This window comes from Lepisosteus oculatus, chromosome 16 (assembly GCF_040954835.1).
Source record: "Lepisosteus oculatus isolate fLepOcu1 chromosome 16, fLepOcu1.hap2, whole genome shotgun sequence".
In the NCBI taxonomy this organism is placed as follows: domain Eukaryota; kingdom Metazoa; phylum Chordata; class Actinopteri; order Semionotiformes; family Lepisosteidae; genus Lepisosteus; species Lepisosteus oculatus.
Window position 1 is genome coordinate 1,297,755 of NC_090711.1, and position 16,963 is coordinate 1,314,717.

At 47.7% G+C, this 16,963-nt stretch overlaps 1 protein-coding gene across 1 annotated transcript; it reads right to left on the reverse strand.

Annotated features, from left to right (window-relative positions):
- Window positions 1-353: 353 nt before the first annotated feature.
- Window positions 354-9,535, reverse strand: cyc1 (cytochrome c-1). Its single transcript, XM_006639740.3, has 7 exons — window positions 9,411-9,535; window positions 7,949-8,139; window positions 6,836-6,962; window positions 4,609-4,766; window positions 2,858-3,018; window positions 1,701-1,801; window positions 354-908 (listed from the first exon to the last, which is right to left on the reverse strand). Exons 1-7 carry the CDS (start codon window positions 9,489-9,491, stop codon window positions 801-803), a joined length of 927 nt encoding a protein of 308 aa, XP_006639803.1. The 5' UTR covers window positions 9,492-9,535; the 3' UTR covers window positions 354-800.
- Window positions 9,536-16,963: the final 7,428 nt, after the last annotated feature.

Here is a 16,963-nt window from a genome sequence, read left to right on the forward strand (position 1 = left end):
AACACAAAATACTGCCCTCCCACATCATCGCTTGGAAATAAAGAGTTGTACTACATTGACAACTAAACATTGATGCTGAGCATTGATATTTTATCGGAGTTAGCAGTGCCTCTACATCAAAAGGCTGACATAGTATAGCACTGGGCTTGAAATTACTAGCCTGTGAACTTGAGCGTGAGGCTCCACTACCTGTTATAGAAGACAGAAACACGTGTTCACTCATTCAAAGGGTCTCTTGCTTGTATTTAAATAGACTGTCGATAAAGCTTAGCAACAGGGTTGCTATACATTTAGATTCAGCCAACGCCAGGAAAGAGACGACTCCAATTTCTATGTAAAAAAAACTCTGCACATTTGCTTTAAGGTTAATTTATTATTCAGACCAGAACATTTAAACATTTACAGAAATGTGCCAGTAAATATCCATGTGTGGAGGCGACAACTCAATGTTTCTAAGCCCACGAACACGAGAGTCACCAATGATGTCGCTTCCCATAATCCAGGAGCCTAAAGGCAAAGAATGCAAAAACACATAATACCAAGGATTTAAAGTTTCTCTTTCGATTATTTTATTTGATCTTTTTACAGTAAAACAATCTTTAACCAAGTGTTGAGTGTATTTGTCGAGTCCATTATAAAGAAGTTAAGGGTGTGTGGGCAGGTGAACTCCACTGACACCTGAGGCAAGGTAGCCCTAACTTCATCAGTTTTGACGTACTGGCATACGTGACGAAGACTTAAAACAATCTTAGTCCAAACACAGCTGGAGCATCGAGGGAAGGCAGAACGATGGGCACACTTTAATGTTTCGGGGGTCTGTAGGCGATCTTTCTGCTCTTCAGCACAGACCACTTGTGCCTCTTCAGGTAGTAGATCAGGGGAATGAGGACAGCGGAGCCCATGAGCAGCTGGAAAAGGCAAAAAAACAACAACATTTATTCAGAGTACGATTCCAGAGCTGAGTCAATTCGAGATCTTTAACTGAGGTTGAACATCTGCAGTTCTGTGCTGGTGAAATACAGTTTTTGGTGAGCAAGGATCCTGTAGCCTCCTGCTGTTCCCAAAATCTGTACTTCTGCTTAATTCATTGCTGTGCCAAGAGAAGCCCTCTCTGGGATTCCAGGAGCTGGGCACTGAAAGGTGCCATTGAAACAAACTCCAACAGCACTGCAGATCTGAACAAAATCTGTCCTACTATGCCTCCGTGTGGCTATTAAAAATCAACAGTACATTACACATTCATTTCAGATTAGCTGTCAAGATACAGACTGGGTTACTGGATTTAAAATAATATCTTAATGCCAACCTGCTCATATTTCAACTAAGTATGTACATATTAATTTAGGTGGGTAGCTGCGTCAGCATGCGTAGGCTACAAAGGAATGAGTAAAAGGTTTATTCCACGCTGAAAAGAGAAGAAAGCACAACATTTTGGCCATGGAGCCTTCTTCAGGTGTCACACGTCTGACACCTGAAGAAGGCTCCACGGCCAAAATGTGTTTTCTTTCTGCTCTTTTCAGCATTGAATAAACCTATTACTTGCTCATGTACATATTAATACACATGCAGTACATGCACATATATTCAACAATCACACGTTTCTCTGTGGGTCACTGGAGGAAAGTGTGTTGCTACTGGGTCACTGGGCAGGAAAGCGCAGTTCCTGTGGCGCCATCTGGTGGAGGTAAGTGGCCACTCACCTTCAGACCCATACGCTTGCGCTGGTCGTGCTCTGGCTCGGCGGCCCAGCGCAGGAAGGTGCACACATCCTTTGCGACCTGGCTCATAGTGGCTGGAGTCCCTGAGGATGCAAGAGAGGAGAATCAGTTCCTACTGAGACATGTCTGTGATGCTGTGAAAGGCTATCTTTCACAGCATCACGCCAGCAGCCATATCACCCTGCAACTCACAACTGGCAACCCACTGAAGCTCAGCAGGTGTGAGCCTGGACAGTACCTGGATGTGAGACCTTATGGGAAAAACTAAGGTTGCTGCTGGAAGAGGTGTTAGTAGGGCCAGCAGGGGGCGCTCACCCTGCGGTCCATGTGGGTCCTAATGCCCCAGTATAGTGACGGGGACACTATACTGTAAAAACAGGCGCCGTCCTTCAGATGAGACGTAAAACCGAGATCCTGACTCTCTGTGGTCATTAAAAAATCCCAGGGCGTTTCTCGAAAAGAGTAGGGGTGTTACCCCGGCGTCCTGGCCAAATTTCCCATTGCCCCTTACCAATCATGGCCTCCTAATACTCCCCCTCTATGAATTGGCTTCATTACTCTTCTCTCCTCCCCACTGATAGCTGATGTGTGGTGAGCGCTCTGGCGCACTATGGCTGCCGTCGCATCATCCAGGTGGGGCTGCACACTGGTGGTGGTGGAGGGGAGTCCCCATTACCTGTAAAGCGCTTTGAGTGGAGTCTCCAGAAAAGCACTATACAGTATAAGTGTTAGCAATTATTATTATTATTATCTGGAATCATCTGTCACACACAGCACAAGGGAAAGGGGTTTTCATGCAAATCCCTCAGGCATTTCAGAAAGTGCAGAAGACATTAGCATTCTTTCAATGTAATGATTCCCTTAGCTCTTCTATCGTCCCGTCTAACACTCTATATAAATATAAATGTACAATTGTTGAAAAAATAAAGAAGATGAAGTAAAAGGCCCTCCTTAAAAGATAAAAATAAAAACTTGATAAAAATGAAAAAAGGTTTAGCAGAAAAATAAAAGTGGGAAAAGGTTACAGATAAAAGGCAGCCTTTGGGTCCAACAGTGACAGGCTGCAACACCCAGCACTAACAGCCGATCTCGACAAACGAAACACCAGTCATTAATAAGCAAGCCTCACTGTGGCTTACCGTCATCGTACTCCAGGACCTCATTGTAGATTGGGGGAGCCATGGCGACGGCCTGGCCAGGGAAGTAGGGGTTGTAATAGAGCCCTTCTCTCATTGTGACGCCCGCTGGGGGGTCACAGTAACCCGTCAGCAGCGAAAACACATAGTCCTCTCCACCATGCCTGCAGGACAGAGAGGACAGACGGGCAGCAGTCAGTCCAGGGACAGAGAGAGAGGGAGGACAGACGGGCAGCAGTCAGTCCAGGGACAAAGAGAGAGAGAGGACAGACAGGCAGCAGTCAGTCCAGGGACAAAGAGAGAGGGAGGACAGACGGGCAGCAGTCAGTCCAGGGACAAAGAGAGAGAGGGAGGACAGACGGGCAGCAGTCAGTCCAGGGACAAAGAGAGAGAGGACAGACGGGCAGCAGTCAGTCCAGGGACAGAGAGAGAGGGAGGACAGACGGGCAGCAGTCAGTCCAGGGACAAAGAGAGAGAGAGGACAGACAGGCAGCAGTCAGTCCAGGGCCAAAGAGAGAGGGAGGACAGACGGGCAGCAGTCAGTCCAGGGACAAAGAGAGAGAGGGAGGACAGACGGGCAGCAGTCAGTCCAGGGACAAAGAGAGAGAGGACAGACGGGCAGCAGTCAGTCCAGGGACAAAGAGAGAGGGAGGACAGACGGGCAGCAGTCAGTCCAGGGACAAAGAGAGAGGGAGGACAGACGGGCAGCAGTCAGTCCAGGGAGAGAGAGAGGACAGACGGGCAGCAGTCAGTCCAGGGAGAGAGAGAGGACAGACGGGCAGCAGTCAGTCCAGGGAGAGAGAGAGGACAGACGGGCAGCAGTCAGTCCAGGGAGAGAGAGAGGACAGACGGGCAGCAGTCAGTCCAGGGAGAGAGAGAGGACAGACGGGCAGCAGTCAGTCCAGGGAGAGAGAGAGGACAGACGGGCAGCAGTCAGTCCAGGGAGAGAGAGAGGACAGACGGGCAGCAGTCAGTCCAGGGAGAGAGAGAGGACAGACGGGCAGCAGTCAGTCCAGGGAGAGAGAGAGGACAGACGGGCAGCAGTCAGTCCAGGGAGAGAGAGAGGACAGACGGGCAGCAGTCAGTCCAGGGACAAAGAGAGAGGGAGGACAGACGGGCAGCAGTCAGTCCAAGGACAAAGAGAGAGGGAGGACAGACGGGCAGCAGTCAGTCCAGGGACAAAGAGAGAGAGAGGACAGACGGGCAGCAGTCAGTCCAGGTAGAGAGAGAGGACAGACGGGCAGCAGTCAGTCCAGGGAGAGAGAGAGGACAGACGGGCAGCAGTCAGTCCAGGGAGAGAGAGAGGACAGACGGGCAGCAGTCAGTCCAGGGAGAGAGAGGACAGACAGGCAGCAGTCAGTCCAGGGACAAAGAGAGAGAGAGGACAGACGGGCAGCAGTCAGTCCAGGGACAAAGAGAGAGGGAGGACAGACGGGCAGCAGTCAGTCCAAGGACAAAGAGAGAGGGAGGACAGACGGGCAGCAGTCAGTCCAGGGACAAAGAGAGAGAGAGGACAGACGGGCAGCAGTCAGTCCAGGTAGAGAGAGAGGACAGACGGGCAGCAGTCAGTCCAGAGAGAGAGAGAGGACAGACAGAGGTCAACGAATATTATTAACTGAAGAACATTTGGCTGCAGCTCTTAAACCCTCCAATTGAAAAACCGGGAGCTCAACGGGAATCTTATTTTCATGCTTGCACGGCGTCTCTACGTGAACACGGGCTACCCATCCCACCCTTGAACCTGCAGACGGCACCTGGCATTGACGATGTAGCTGAGGTCGGGGGGCAGGGCTCCGTTGTTGGCCGCCCGGGCAGCCTCGGGGTTGGAGTAGGGCTTGGGGAAGTAATCGGACAGCTTCCCCGGACGGGTGAACATCTCACCATTCTCGTCGGGGCCGTCCACCACCTCGATCTGCAGGGGGCACAACACCTCACTCTGAGCACGTGGAGAACAAAACCTGTACCTGAGCAAAGGGGCACACTGGCGGTTCCCCCTCCCCGGCCCCCCGGCCCCCCGACCCTGAGCTGGGAGAGGTGGTCAGGAAAAGAGAGGATGGTCACCTGAAAACACCTTAGGAAACTCAAACGCTTTTCTTGTTTTAGAAACACGTGGAAATGAAAACCTGGGTCAAAGACCTTCGCACGTCTGGCACAATGTTTAACGAGCAGCACGTTCCCGATAACCCTACATCCATGTTACGCCAAACAATGTCTTGTGGATTAAGTGACGTACAATGAATTGGGTAACTTGATTTACACTACTTGTGTAGCAGTCAGGGCTCTGGACTTGAGACTGGAAGGTTGTGGGTTCGAATCCCAGGTGAGACACTGCTGTGGTGCCCCAGTACAAGGTCCTTCACTTGTAAAATACCCAGCTGTATAAATACACCTGTATAAATGTGTGTGAATAGAAGATACTTTGAGAAAGGTGACGGCCAAACAAATTAAAATTAAACACTTAGACCTAGTATTTTTAAAAATGGCATTATGTCACCAAACGCTCTGCTGAGCCCCGATGGTAATACCCCCGCTCATCACACAGTCCTCTCCCACCCCACCCGTCACGTCGCGTTTGCGCCGTGTCAGACAGAAATGTTTTCCAAGGGATGCATCTCTCCGTAAGAACACACAATCTATGGGAATATCCCAGGAACAGATCCCGGACATCGATCTCGAAGACTTGCGCTACTGGATTTTTCTCCACTCAACAAACCCAAACAGAGGCCGACTGGGAAGAGCTGTATTTAAACCAGGAGACTAGGGTTGCGGGAGTCTGGAACAGGAGTCACTAACTAACATGAGCTAAGCCTGAATGTCCTCTTGTTGTGTGCAACCTGTCTGCTCTGTTCCTGCATGCTGGGATAGGCGCCGACTCCCCCGCAACCCCGCACTGCAAGTAGCGTTGAGGAAGCAGATGGAAGAATGTTCTTTCACTTAGCAAGCATCTATCTTGCCTTCGTCACTGCCTGCAGCCAGGCTGTGGTGGAGAGACAGAGTCCCTGGCAGATGCATGGCTGAAATCACTCCGATTACAGGCAAAAAGCAAAACTGAATTAAAGAAGTGAACTTTCCCCATTAGACAGATTAAAAGTTTGGTCCAGCCTTGAATCCAGTCACCGCAGGGAAAGGCTTTTTATTCGTGAACCTGACTGTATCCACTGCCAGCTCACAACTCCACAGGCTATTGGCAGGTATCAGAAAAGATACATTTATTCAATTACCGCCAAGTTGGCTGCAAAATTACAGCAGATAAGCTCCTGCTTAATTTAACGCAGATCTGTATGTGCTTAAGGCATTAATTGTATTTTCAGATGACTGCCAAGGTTATAAAGATCAAAGCACATCCCGCTGTTAAATTTAAAAAAAATATTTCCCACCAGTTTCAAAGCACAGAAGAAAAGGTTTTCAGCCCAGTTTCATTGCACACTGGCCACATTCTCTCAGGACACGGACAGCACTGTGTCTCATCTCTTCACACAGCTTTTTCAGCTTGGACACAAACACTCAGAACTGGTTAATATATACCGAATGCCTTCTCATTATGTTAATGAGGAGTGTTTCTACATCAACAAGTTCCTGCTATTAATGCTGATCACCCTCAGCAACAATCCACTAACAAGCAGTGTAAATCACCGCAGCTGTCCTATATACAAAAAGAAGCAAAGACTTAAGACAGACTAACGTGAGAACACAGATCTGGATCAGTTCATTGTGTAATTATGCGCTTGGAGGAAGAGACTAACAGTTTTTACCAGCTTGCAAACTCCAACATGACAGGCAGAAGACAGAAAAAGCTGAATACTTCACAATTTTAACCTTATGTGCAGTATAGATAGACAAGAAAAAAAAACAAAAAAATAAACAGTGCATTTCATCACTTCTCAATGAATTAAAATGGAACAAAAGCTGATAAACCCCAAAACGGATCACATTGTTTCGCAATGGTGAACAGTTTCCTTACAACAGAAACCAGCCCCTCACCTCCTCAGCCAGGGTCTTGACCTCGGCCTCCGTGTGCGAGATGCCCACCAGGTTGCGGAAGGCCAGGTACTCCATGCTGTGACAGGCGGCACACACCTGCTTGTACACCTGGTAGCCACGCCGGATACTGAGGAGCAACACAGAACAGAGAGGGAGCTCAGCACCGTCGACCGATAAAGCGCTCGCAGGCACGGCTTTGGGGAGGCAGGGACTCATATTTGGTTGACTGGAAGGAGACGTACTTCTCGTGACCTGAGCGCTAATTAGCAGGTTGTTGTACAGCAGCTGTGCAATCAGTTCAGTATCTGAAATAAGGCAATTTGCTCAATAAACAGTATTGCAGAACAAAGTTATTCTTCAATTCTTTCCTGAACATGCAATTAATGTATTTTTGGCTGCTGTATCCAAATCCTAATTCTAACAAAGGCCACTCGTCATCACTGGACTCCAATGATTATGAGTAATAATAAATCATTTTATACAGCACCTTTTAAGGTAACATCTCAAAGTGCAAAAAAGTGAAACGGACAGAAAATTACAAAGTACATATAAGAAAGACAGTTGGTTAAAGGGGCAGCAGAAGTTAGAAAACAGCAGATACAGACACTAATTAGGTAAAAAAAAAGTACCAGCCCACTCCTGCAAGCCAGGGTGGTGGAAGTGAAAATCAGGGGAGCTACAATGCTCAGGTATGTGGTGTGGAGTTTACAGAGTTTTTGTTTGTGTCCTACCCAGACAGATGTACTCAGCTGTGCCGAGAGTCTAACACAAAAAAAATGACTTTACAGGCGATCAGGACTGGAAAATGACAAAAAACAACAACACTAGAAGCAACTGAGCCAATGGGACAGTAACACTGTGATTTGTGGCTGAGAAGGTATCGCCACTCCAGATAACTAAAGTACAAGGACACCGCCTCAGGTATATATTTAATCAAAGCTGGAAAAATACACCTGCATGATCCTTGCAGGTATCTGTCAGCCACAGCGGTACCTCCTTGGGGTTTCTGGAATTGATGCCTTGAGATTGCTCTCTATGGAAAGGCACTGTATGGGAATGAAGCTGACCGATTGATTGATTGATTGATTGATTGACCGAGCACGTGGGCAGCACCTGGCATGGTCTAGCGAAGACAGCGGGCCGTTGTGGCTCCAGGGATAGGAAGGAGGGTGCAGCTCCAGCTCGGACGCCTTCACCGACTGGTTCAGAGCCAGCGCCAGGCCAGCGCCTCCTGCTGTCAGAAGGCCCAGCGTCGACAGCGCCATCTTCTTCCCCCGGGAAAGGCTGGCGAACGACATGTTGGCCTGTGCGGGGGGGGGGGGGGGAATGAGGACATGAAAACCATCGACCGTAAAAGCAACAAGCCAGTGTTGCACAGCGATCCCACCGCCCACACCACTGAGCAGACAAGCCCAGCACAAAAAGGAGAGCTTGTAACTGAGGGCGGCAGACAAACACCCTTCCAAGAATGGTATCAAAACATTGACTTTTTTAACGATATTCAGTTTATTCATCCCAGCAAACATGATTTTCTGCAACACGTGGAGCCCTGTCTCCACTGCAGATTAGACACAAGACAGCGGGGGAGGGGAATGGGGGAGAGACGGGACATTTCACTCATTCCCACAAGGAATGTGGGAAGGGATTATTTCATACCTGCCTAAATGACGAGCATTGCTTTTTATTTCTATGAATAGAAATAAAAAGCAATGCTTGTCATATTGTTTTGTGCATATAATGCTGAGCTGTTTGCAACTTGGCATCGGGTTTGCATCAAAGTAATAACACTGAAATGCTTTTACACCCTAATATTTAAGTCAATTAGAAAGACTAGCCAAACATTTTATTTAGTTCATAGTAAGACTATATAGTAGAGGTATGCCTTATGTCACGTAAACAATACTTTTCATGGACTGTCACAATGGAATGTTGGTTTTCACCAGAAATTTAGTTTTAACGTGTCTGGTGGTGCAAATTTATAGCTCAGATCCTTGTTCGTTAGAAACCGCACGAATAATTACAAGTGATTTTATTTTTTTCAAGGCACCTAATAAAAGCTTCAGCCCAGTTTGCAGTGATGTAACGCCTACAGCCGCCGATTCACCTTTCTGCAGATGAGGATCCAAACCAAGATAAACGTGAAAAATCTGATGCAAACTCTCGCGTATGACGGATATGGATGCAATTCTAGCAGATTTGTCTATATGGAAAAAAAAAACTATACCAAAAACTGCACAACGCCAAGCAAGTCAACGTCTGAAGCATACCTGTGATCGATTCACCTACGGAGCCTATTTTACACTATAATTCCATGATGTTGAACCAATCGCGCAACGTAGCGAACCAGTCTAATAGTTATCCGGAGGCTGAGGGTGCCGAGTCAAACAGCAGCCGGTACCTGTGCGCTGAGACCCCTTGGCCAGGACAGCCTCAGCCCACATGAATGACCTTGTCTGTTCCGACACCAACGCTTACATACAACCCATCCCACACTGGGTATTACAGCAAGGGCACCCCGGGCACCCCCCAAAAGAGGTGTGCCCTAGCTTTCCGGGGGCTGTCGACGGCTGCTTACCCGGGGAGCGTGAAGGGTCTTCGGGGCGTTCAGAAGAGCCCTCCCGGTCCCGGCCGACACCACCACTCGCAGAGCCGCCATGTTCACTCTCTGCCACAGCGGACGTCCGCCGGCTCTGTCCCCGCCTCCCCAGCACCGCTGCCAAGCCCGCTTACACAACGCCTACACAACGCTGCTCACCGGGGCAAAAATTTTTTTCAAACTGCTGGTGAATTCGAAACGCATTTTAAAGCTGCCTGTAAAAAAAAAAAAAAAAAAAAAAAAAAAAAAACTAATGATCTTGAATTAGTCATGTTTTCATAACGGGCGGACAAAAGGAACAGCCCGCCGGATGTGCTCACAGCGACCCCACACGGTGGGGAGGACTTAATGTCTCGTCATCCTCCTTGCACTTCAGGGCTGCGACGGGACAGAGCTGTGTCAAGTGTCGACGGGCTGGGTTAGCGCCGCTGCCGCACAGCTGTTGGCTCTGGGTTTAATTCCGGACTGGGTGGCGTCTGCACGCTGCATGCTTTTCGCTCCCATCCTGGTGCTCTGAGCACTTGCCAGCTTGGCTGGTCTCTAGCACATCCAAAGATGTACTCTTAGCGTTTTAGGGTGTTTCGCTCCCTGTGCTTTCTGGGTAGGCTCTGGGATGCTGCGATCATTCCCAGGAACGCTCAGTGGTGTGACGACGGGCCTGTATCCTGAATCCTTGAGGCTCAAGCTGAGAACGTCTCGCCTCTCGATGCTCGTCAGCCTGTAGCATCAGGTGAGGCAGGCAGAGGCCTGCGGACGTAAATTCGGCTTCACTTCAGAAGTGTCCTCTCACCATCAATAGGACAGAATGAGCACAAGTCCACTGGGGGACATGTAACGGATAGGCTGTATATTTGGGGGTCTCAGAACACCCTCACATGAAGAAATACAGTCTCCATGGATTAACCCCTGCGGGACCGGACATGAGCCTCCGCGATCACCGCGTCTGTGTCTGGTTCTGCCTGAGTGAGGGCTCAGAGGTGCTGTGGCCGTCAGCACAGCTTCAGGTTCACAGCTGTCCAGCTGCTCCAGAGTATGGAGCTCGCATGGTATCCCAGTTTTGGGGTGAGGCTTCACCAGGCACTCTGGTGTCCACTCCCACTTGCCTGGCTCCTCTGAAACAACCCAGCCCCCTCCGCCACATCACGGGCACAAGCGTCAGCTCCCGTGGAAAAAGAGGGCTGGTCTCTCCATCCTGGTGCCCACGCGTGAGCGAAGAGGCTCTGGGCACACAGGCCAGACCTTCAGGGAGATAGACACTCCACGACGTTCCAGCACATAACCTGTAAAAATATTGGTGTGTAAAGGAAATTGAGGAACACTTCAAGCTGTCTGCAGACTGGCGCCGCTGAGCTACTGCCTCCGTCTGGCTCTGCCTTCGCCTTCTGCAGCTTTGTATGAGTGATGGCATTGTACATCACACCAGTCAAATGGCTTCATAACCGGCAATATAATATGCACACTGGATCTGCATCTAAGAGGATATAAATATAATATACAGCACAGCCCACTGGCAGCTGTGACAGGAAGACGCATAGTTATCATGAGGCTTTTGTAAAAAATGACTTTGTTGGCCCAAGTACTGAGACAAGCACAATTTAAAGGGAGGCCTTTTTCTCAGTTTAGTCATTAAATTATTAATTATCTTTGATCAGTAAATGTGAGTCTGGCTAGAAACAGCCCCCAGAGCACTTAAAGTCTTTACACCTTTCAAGCGCCTGCTTTTAAGCTGACCTGCTTTTTAAAAAGAAAGAACTGACAGTGACCTGTAGAGCATTCTGATGTTAAAAATCTTAAAATATGCTGCTTCCTGCCGTGTAGTCAAATTAAGCAAAAGACCAATTAGTTTCAATGCATGGACTTCTTGTATCAAAACATGCAAAAAAAAAACATGCATCTGTCCGGGTCTCTACAGAACAGGTCAGCTTTCTAAAAGGGAATTTCAAACAGGTCACAGGCAGATTTTCAAAATCCCACCATCCACAGACTTGTCTTATTGCTGGTCCTGTTTGGGCAGTCTAGACTGTGGGCTCAGGACCATATCCGAGTTGATGATTCAAACAAAGGTTTCGACCACTTCATACACCCCACCTACCAGGTGCCACACTACAGATGCTGTTGGGTTTGTGGCTGCTCCATTTTATGCCTGGGGATTTGGCTGCTCATTTTAGAGTGTCAGGACCTTTTTTTTATATGCGTTGGGATGGACGGTGTACATCCGAGCAACCCATTCAAGCATGAATCTTCAGAATGCACGCAACACGGCAACACAGCATCTGCAAAAGGAGAGTTCTTTTAAAGACTGATTTAGTCAGTTTATTCTCATCCCAAGTTTCCTAGGGAAACCTTTTTAGTCCATCAAGTTACTTTTGCCCCTCAAAGGTGCAGCCTGTGAATATCGCAGAGGCTAAAAGCGATCTCCTTAAGAGTCCTGTCCTCCTCCACACAGACTCACAGCAGTTTGATTCCCAGCATAAACAGTGGCTGGTGGAGCCACTCGAGGAGCACAGGAGCGCCAGTTTCACTGTACAATCCACGCCCACACGTGCAACACCACCCCTCAACCACTGACAAGCCCCATCTGGTTCAAAACAAGAACAAAATCGATAACCTCCCAGTGGAGGTAATGCACAGGGAAAATCCCTACATCAATGTGCCCTGGCCCCCACAGGCCTTCAAAGTGTATTTCAGCTAGGCAGTCCTCACTCTCGATGGCCTCCTAACTAGCGAGCGGAGAGCGGTCCTGTCTATTAGCAGGGAATACACTGCACACTGGGAAATTAAACACTGTGCAGCCTCACCTGGAACTGCACTACAAAACAGAGGAGCTGAGCTGGAATCACCACTGTCTGTCCTTGTCTGTTGGAAAGTCGGCCTTTATTCTGCTCCCTGCTGTGTATTTTGCGTTTCAATTCGTGCAAAGGTTTGGGTTGGCAGAGCACAGGGAAAATAAAGAAATTGAGCTACAGACCATGGTACCAAAAACCTACAGTGGTAAGAAAATACCACCAATTTAACGCAGACAAATTAACACCACCACTCCCCCCATTAAAGACAGCATGACTCCGTTCTGCAAGCAGACTGGTCAGAGAATGAAGGGTAATAAAGTCAAGACCTGCACATAGAGCTACTGAAATACTTCAGGTCTTTAGTGTGTCAATAAAACTAAAAAATGTAAAATTACTCAGGCTTTAATATGTTCTAGCAAGCAACAGATTCCAGCTTTTTAAGGGCTACAAAATGTCCTTCTGCCCTCTCTCTCATGCAACCCAGCTTTGCAGGCTCCAAGTGGGACGGACCGAAGCCCACAGTCTCCTTGTCTGCGGACATCACTCTGTCCTGGGAGTAAGAAGACCCACTTTCTTGCTCCAACTTGCCCTTCAACAGCTCTGGCGGTTTTAATACATATGCTGCCCTTATCGTATCCCCCGCCCTGTACTGGGAGACAGGCTCCCACAGGGCAGGTGTGATTGTGCCGCGTTGAAACCCAGCGTGAAAAAGGAGAGTGGCATTAAAATAACTGTGTAAATACCAAATATTCATTGAGAATTAAAATGATTAACTGTTCTCTTTGGACCATACTGTTTATGTTTGTGTTGTGAGGATCTTTCTACACGCACGTCTGTACAGAACATTTACTTAGAATAATCGAGGGAAAGGTGTGCAGGCAGCTCTGGAATTAAACAGTTGAGACTAAGACATCTGGGCAGATTTACGAGGCTTTGCACCGAAGAAAAGCTTGCTCTACTCTTTGCATTCTCAGGGGAATCGAATTCTGCTGATCTGTAAGAACAGGGCACAAACGGCTTTAAAATATTAATTACAGAGTTCTCCAAAAGGCCTGAGTTATTCAGACCCCAGAATGCCGCGCCATCAGCTCTAAATTCATTTCTTTTTTTTTCTAATAAAATTGAAACAGATGGAATTTCGCTTGGTGGAGAGCTGAACCAGGACGACTACATCATCCATACTCATTTCTTCAGCGTCGCCCAGGGCGTGACCGCGTGACTGGGATGGAGGCGCTGCAACCCACGGGCTCGAGACGAGGGGCCGTGCCCACGGTCACTCCTTCAGCTCGTCACGACCGTCGCGTCTTTACCGCAGCAAGGCCGTCTCGTGCGCGAATCCGACGCCCGGAGCTTCGCAACGTGGCGATCAAAACTCGACGCCTGAAAGAATTTGCTGGTATAAGTGCATGTAATTTCTACGCATAGATTACTTGTCTCGCAAAAGCAGACGCGAACTGTAAATGCCCCACCACCACCAATGTTCTGCAAGCTTTTCCAAAACCATTGGAGGAGTAAAATCCACAGACATGCCAAGATTTCCAATATAGGGCAAGAGCACGGGAGGAAAAGAATACATTTAAAAGTAAGGTTTAGTACTTTTAGAGTTGGAAGAAATGCTTTGTTCGGGTTTGGAATAGATTCCAGCGTAGCTGTATTCATATGCCTTCACGAGAAAAACATTTGATTTCACAAAAACAGCTATTTATTTCCAGAACAGACCTTACCCTCTCCGCCGAAAGTCTCACACACTAGATTTCACATAAATGAATAAGGGACCAGCCCCACTATCCACCGGCCCGTTTCAACACGATACCGAGAGTAGGAGCAGTGTAGTAACACTGCAGTGGTAGAGTAGGAATAGACATGCATTCTTTCGCGTACATTTCTCCACAACACCGGGGAAACTGTTTTACAGTCGAGGGTTTTATTAAAAAAAAAATCACGATTTCAAGCCATCCCGTGCTCTGCGATTCTGGAAAATCGGGGAAGCATCTTCTTGGAACTGACGTCATACTTTGCTTCGCGTGGAACGGCTGGTCTTTTCCGGAATGCGCGTGTTCGAGGCCTCAGGTGCACTACACCATCCGCACAGCAGGTGGCAGCCTGAGCCCGGACGCGCAGCTCTTTGGCTGATCCTATGTGTGATATCAGACATGCCCCTGCGGGGCAAGCAGGCGGGGTAAAGAGGGAAGCAACAGTGCTAATGAGCCCTGAGCCTGTTCGCTGCCCCCACTCCTCACGCACGTCCTGCTGGGGAGCTGCTGATGGTCTGAGCTCACACTCACTCGCCTCTCATGCCTGTACCTGTGTGCTTACAGCAGGCAGACTGGCCGGCGCTGGGTCTACCCGCAGGTTAAGGAGAGAGGCGAAGAGACCTGCAGAGAGCCTGCTGTGCTTGTTTAAAGAGCTCTCCTTCCCCCAGAGAGACCAAAGCCCCGTGCAACACAGGACCTTTAGACTTTTTTGTTCACAGGCTCTGAAAGAACACAGAGCTACACCTCCAACTCCCCTATTTCTGTTCAACTGGAAACACCTGCACACCTGCACCCCTCCTGGCGATGAGCCAGCAGCCTGTTCCACTCAGAGGTACAGTCCCAGCCAGGGGAGTCTCAGGGCTCAAGTACGGACGTGGCCCGGACCCCATCTCCTGTTACACTTGTACCTTTCAACTTTTCCAATCCCTTAAAAAAAAACGTCAGGGCCGTTTTGCCCTAGTTGGGTTGAAAACAGCTCGGTGCTGCTCTCGGCTTGATTTGAGAAGACGGGTGTCCTACCCATTGGTCCATACAGACGAACAGCCAATGAAGTCTTGCACATAGGATTTTTAAAATTGGCATTACGTTGCATTGCAGCAGACAGTACATATTTGTGTAAAAAATGAGTAATAAATATTGCAGTGATAAAAATCAAGACCTGATTTTCTATCCGAGTTTTCCCAATAAGACAAGTGCTTACAAAACAACCTGGAACACTCGTCCAGCGCCTGGAGCAGGTGTTCCCCCTCTCTCACTTCAATAAGAGAACCGAGATTCATACATAAAAATAGTAGTGGTACTAGATACATGAATATCAAATAAGAACAAATGCAAAGAAAAATCAGAAACAATGAAAAAAAAATCAATATTACACATCCTTGGGTTCCTAATACATTTTTTTAAATCCACCCAGCACAAACATGAGCTGTTTATTGCAGAAACGGCCCGGGTCCCCTCGGGAGTGCAGTTCCTGTCTGCTGCTGCACGGAGCTGAAGTGTTCGTCTGCAAATGATGAATCTTGTTCGATAAATGTAAATAACATGAAAAATCCATTACACATTTCGCAGATAAAGGGGGCAAAAAAATCCTGATTGTTTTAGCAAGAGAAACAGAAATCCTTCTAGAGGTAATGTATTTACGTGAATGCCATTAAATTTTAAAGCAGACACGAGTTCTCTCATTCCCTGAAGAGCTTATTTTGCCACATCTCCTCCAGTGCTCTCACTGAACCATCCTCCATGCAGAGAACAATCTGTATCCAAGAACATAGACTTCGCTTTACTAATCACCTTCTGTGGAATGTACTTAGAATTAAAGCATCCCTGGTGAGTCGCTAAAGTCGTGCATGACGTTTCAAATGTTGTCCAGGAGATGCGGAGAACAGTTATTTTAAGATGAGCAGTGCTGGCGTAGAATGATACAACTGTGACAAAGCACTGAGCACAAAGTGGAGCAGGCACAAACCCACCCAGTCATATATTTGGACGCCTGGGCTAAGGCAACATGCAGGGCCTGATGCAGACAGCCATACATAATGCATTTTTATGCAGTATGAAAGTAGGTTAGGAAAACTAGACAGCTGCACTATTTCAGTGTCTGTGGCTCTAATGGGCTGTACTGCTCTACAGAAAGGTTTATGTGGAGTGAAGGCAGCCCAGGTTTGGACTCACAGGAATCAAATCACGCCTTTAATCAGACCAGATGTGGGCTGTTTGTTGAGCAGAAGGTTTGTAGAGTGTCTTTAACTGCTCTGGAAGAACACTTACTGTATATTTTTAAAAATGTCCTTAAGGACTTGTCTCTAAGCCCAGGAAGATGAACAGCAGCGCACAGTTATGCAGATTCCTTTTAACTAACTTCTAAGAGGATTTACAGTTCTTCTAAAAGAGAGCTGCACCTGAGCTTAATTAAGGCTCTGTTCAGATGAAGGAGAATATTGCGTGAAAAGAGGGCTGAGAAAGAAGAAGATAACAAGGTCTGGAACAGCAGAAAGCAGGGTCACTGTCATTGCAGCTCACTGTGACAACATTGACCTGCCCCTGCCTAACACAGCGGGAACTTTCAATTTAAATGAACATCACACCTATAATTTAAAAACCCAATGCAATAAGAAACAGATACTAAATAGCTTTTGTTTACTCATCTCAGGGAAGTTTGCCAAGGCTTGAATTATGCATGGATGTTTTTATACCCCGTCGAAATCCTTCTTAAAGGAGAAAATTATTGATTTATTTATTTCCTCTCCTTCAGTTGGGGCTCCTCCTCTCCAAAATCAGCTGAGCCTGGAATGATGGCTTTCTCTGGCCGGGACCGTCCTCCAAACAAGATTGTGCAAAAAACAGAATAAACCTGCAGGCACGAAAACAGAGTGATGGCACTTCAGTCTACCAAAAATCTCTTAGACAGGAGCAGGATGAAAGACAGATTTCATGATTTTGTTTACATTTATTTATGCATGCAGGTCTGTGCGATTTCTTTTTAATTTGAAAA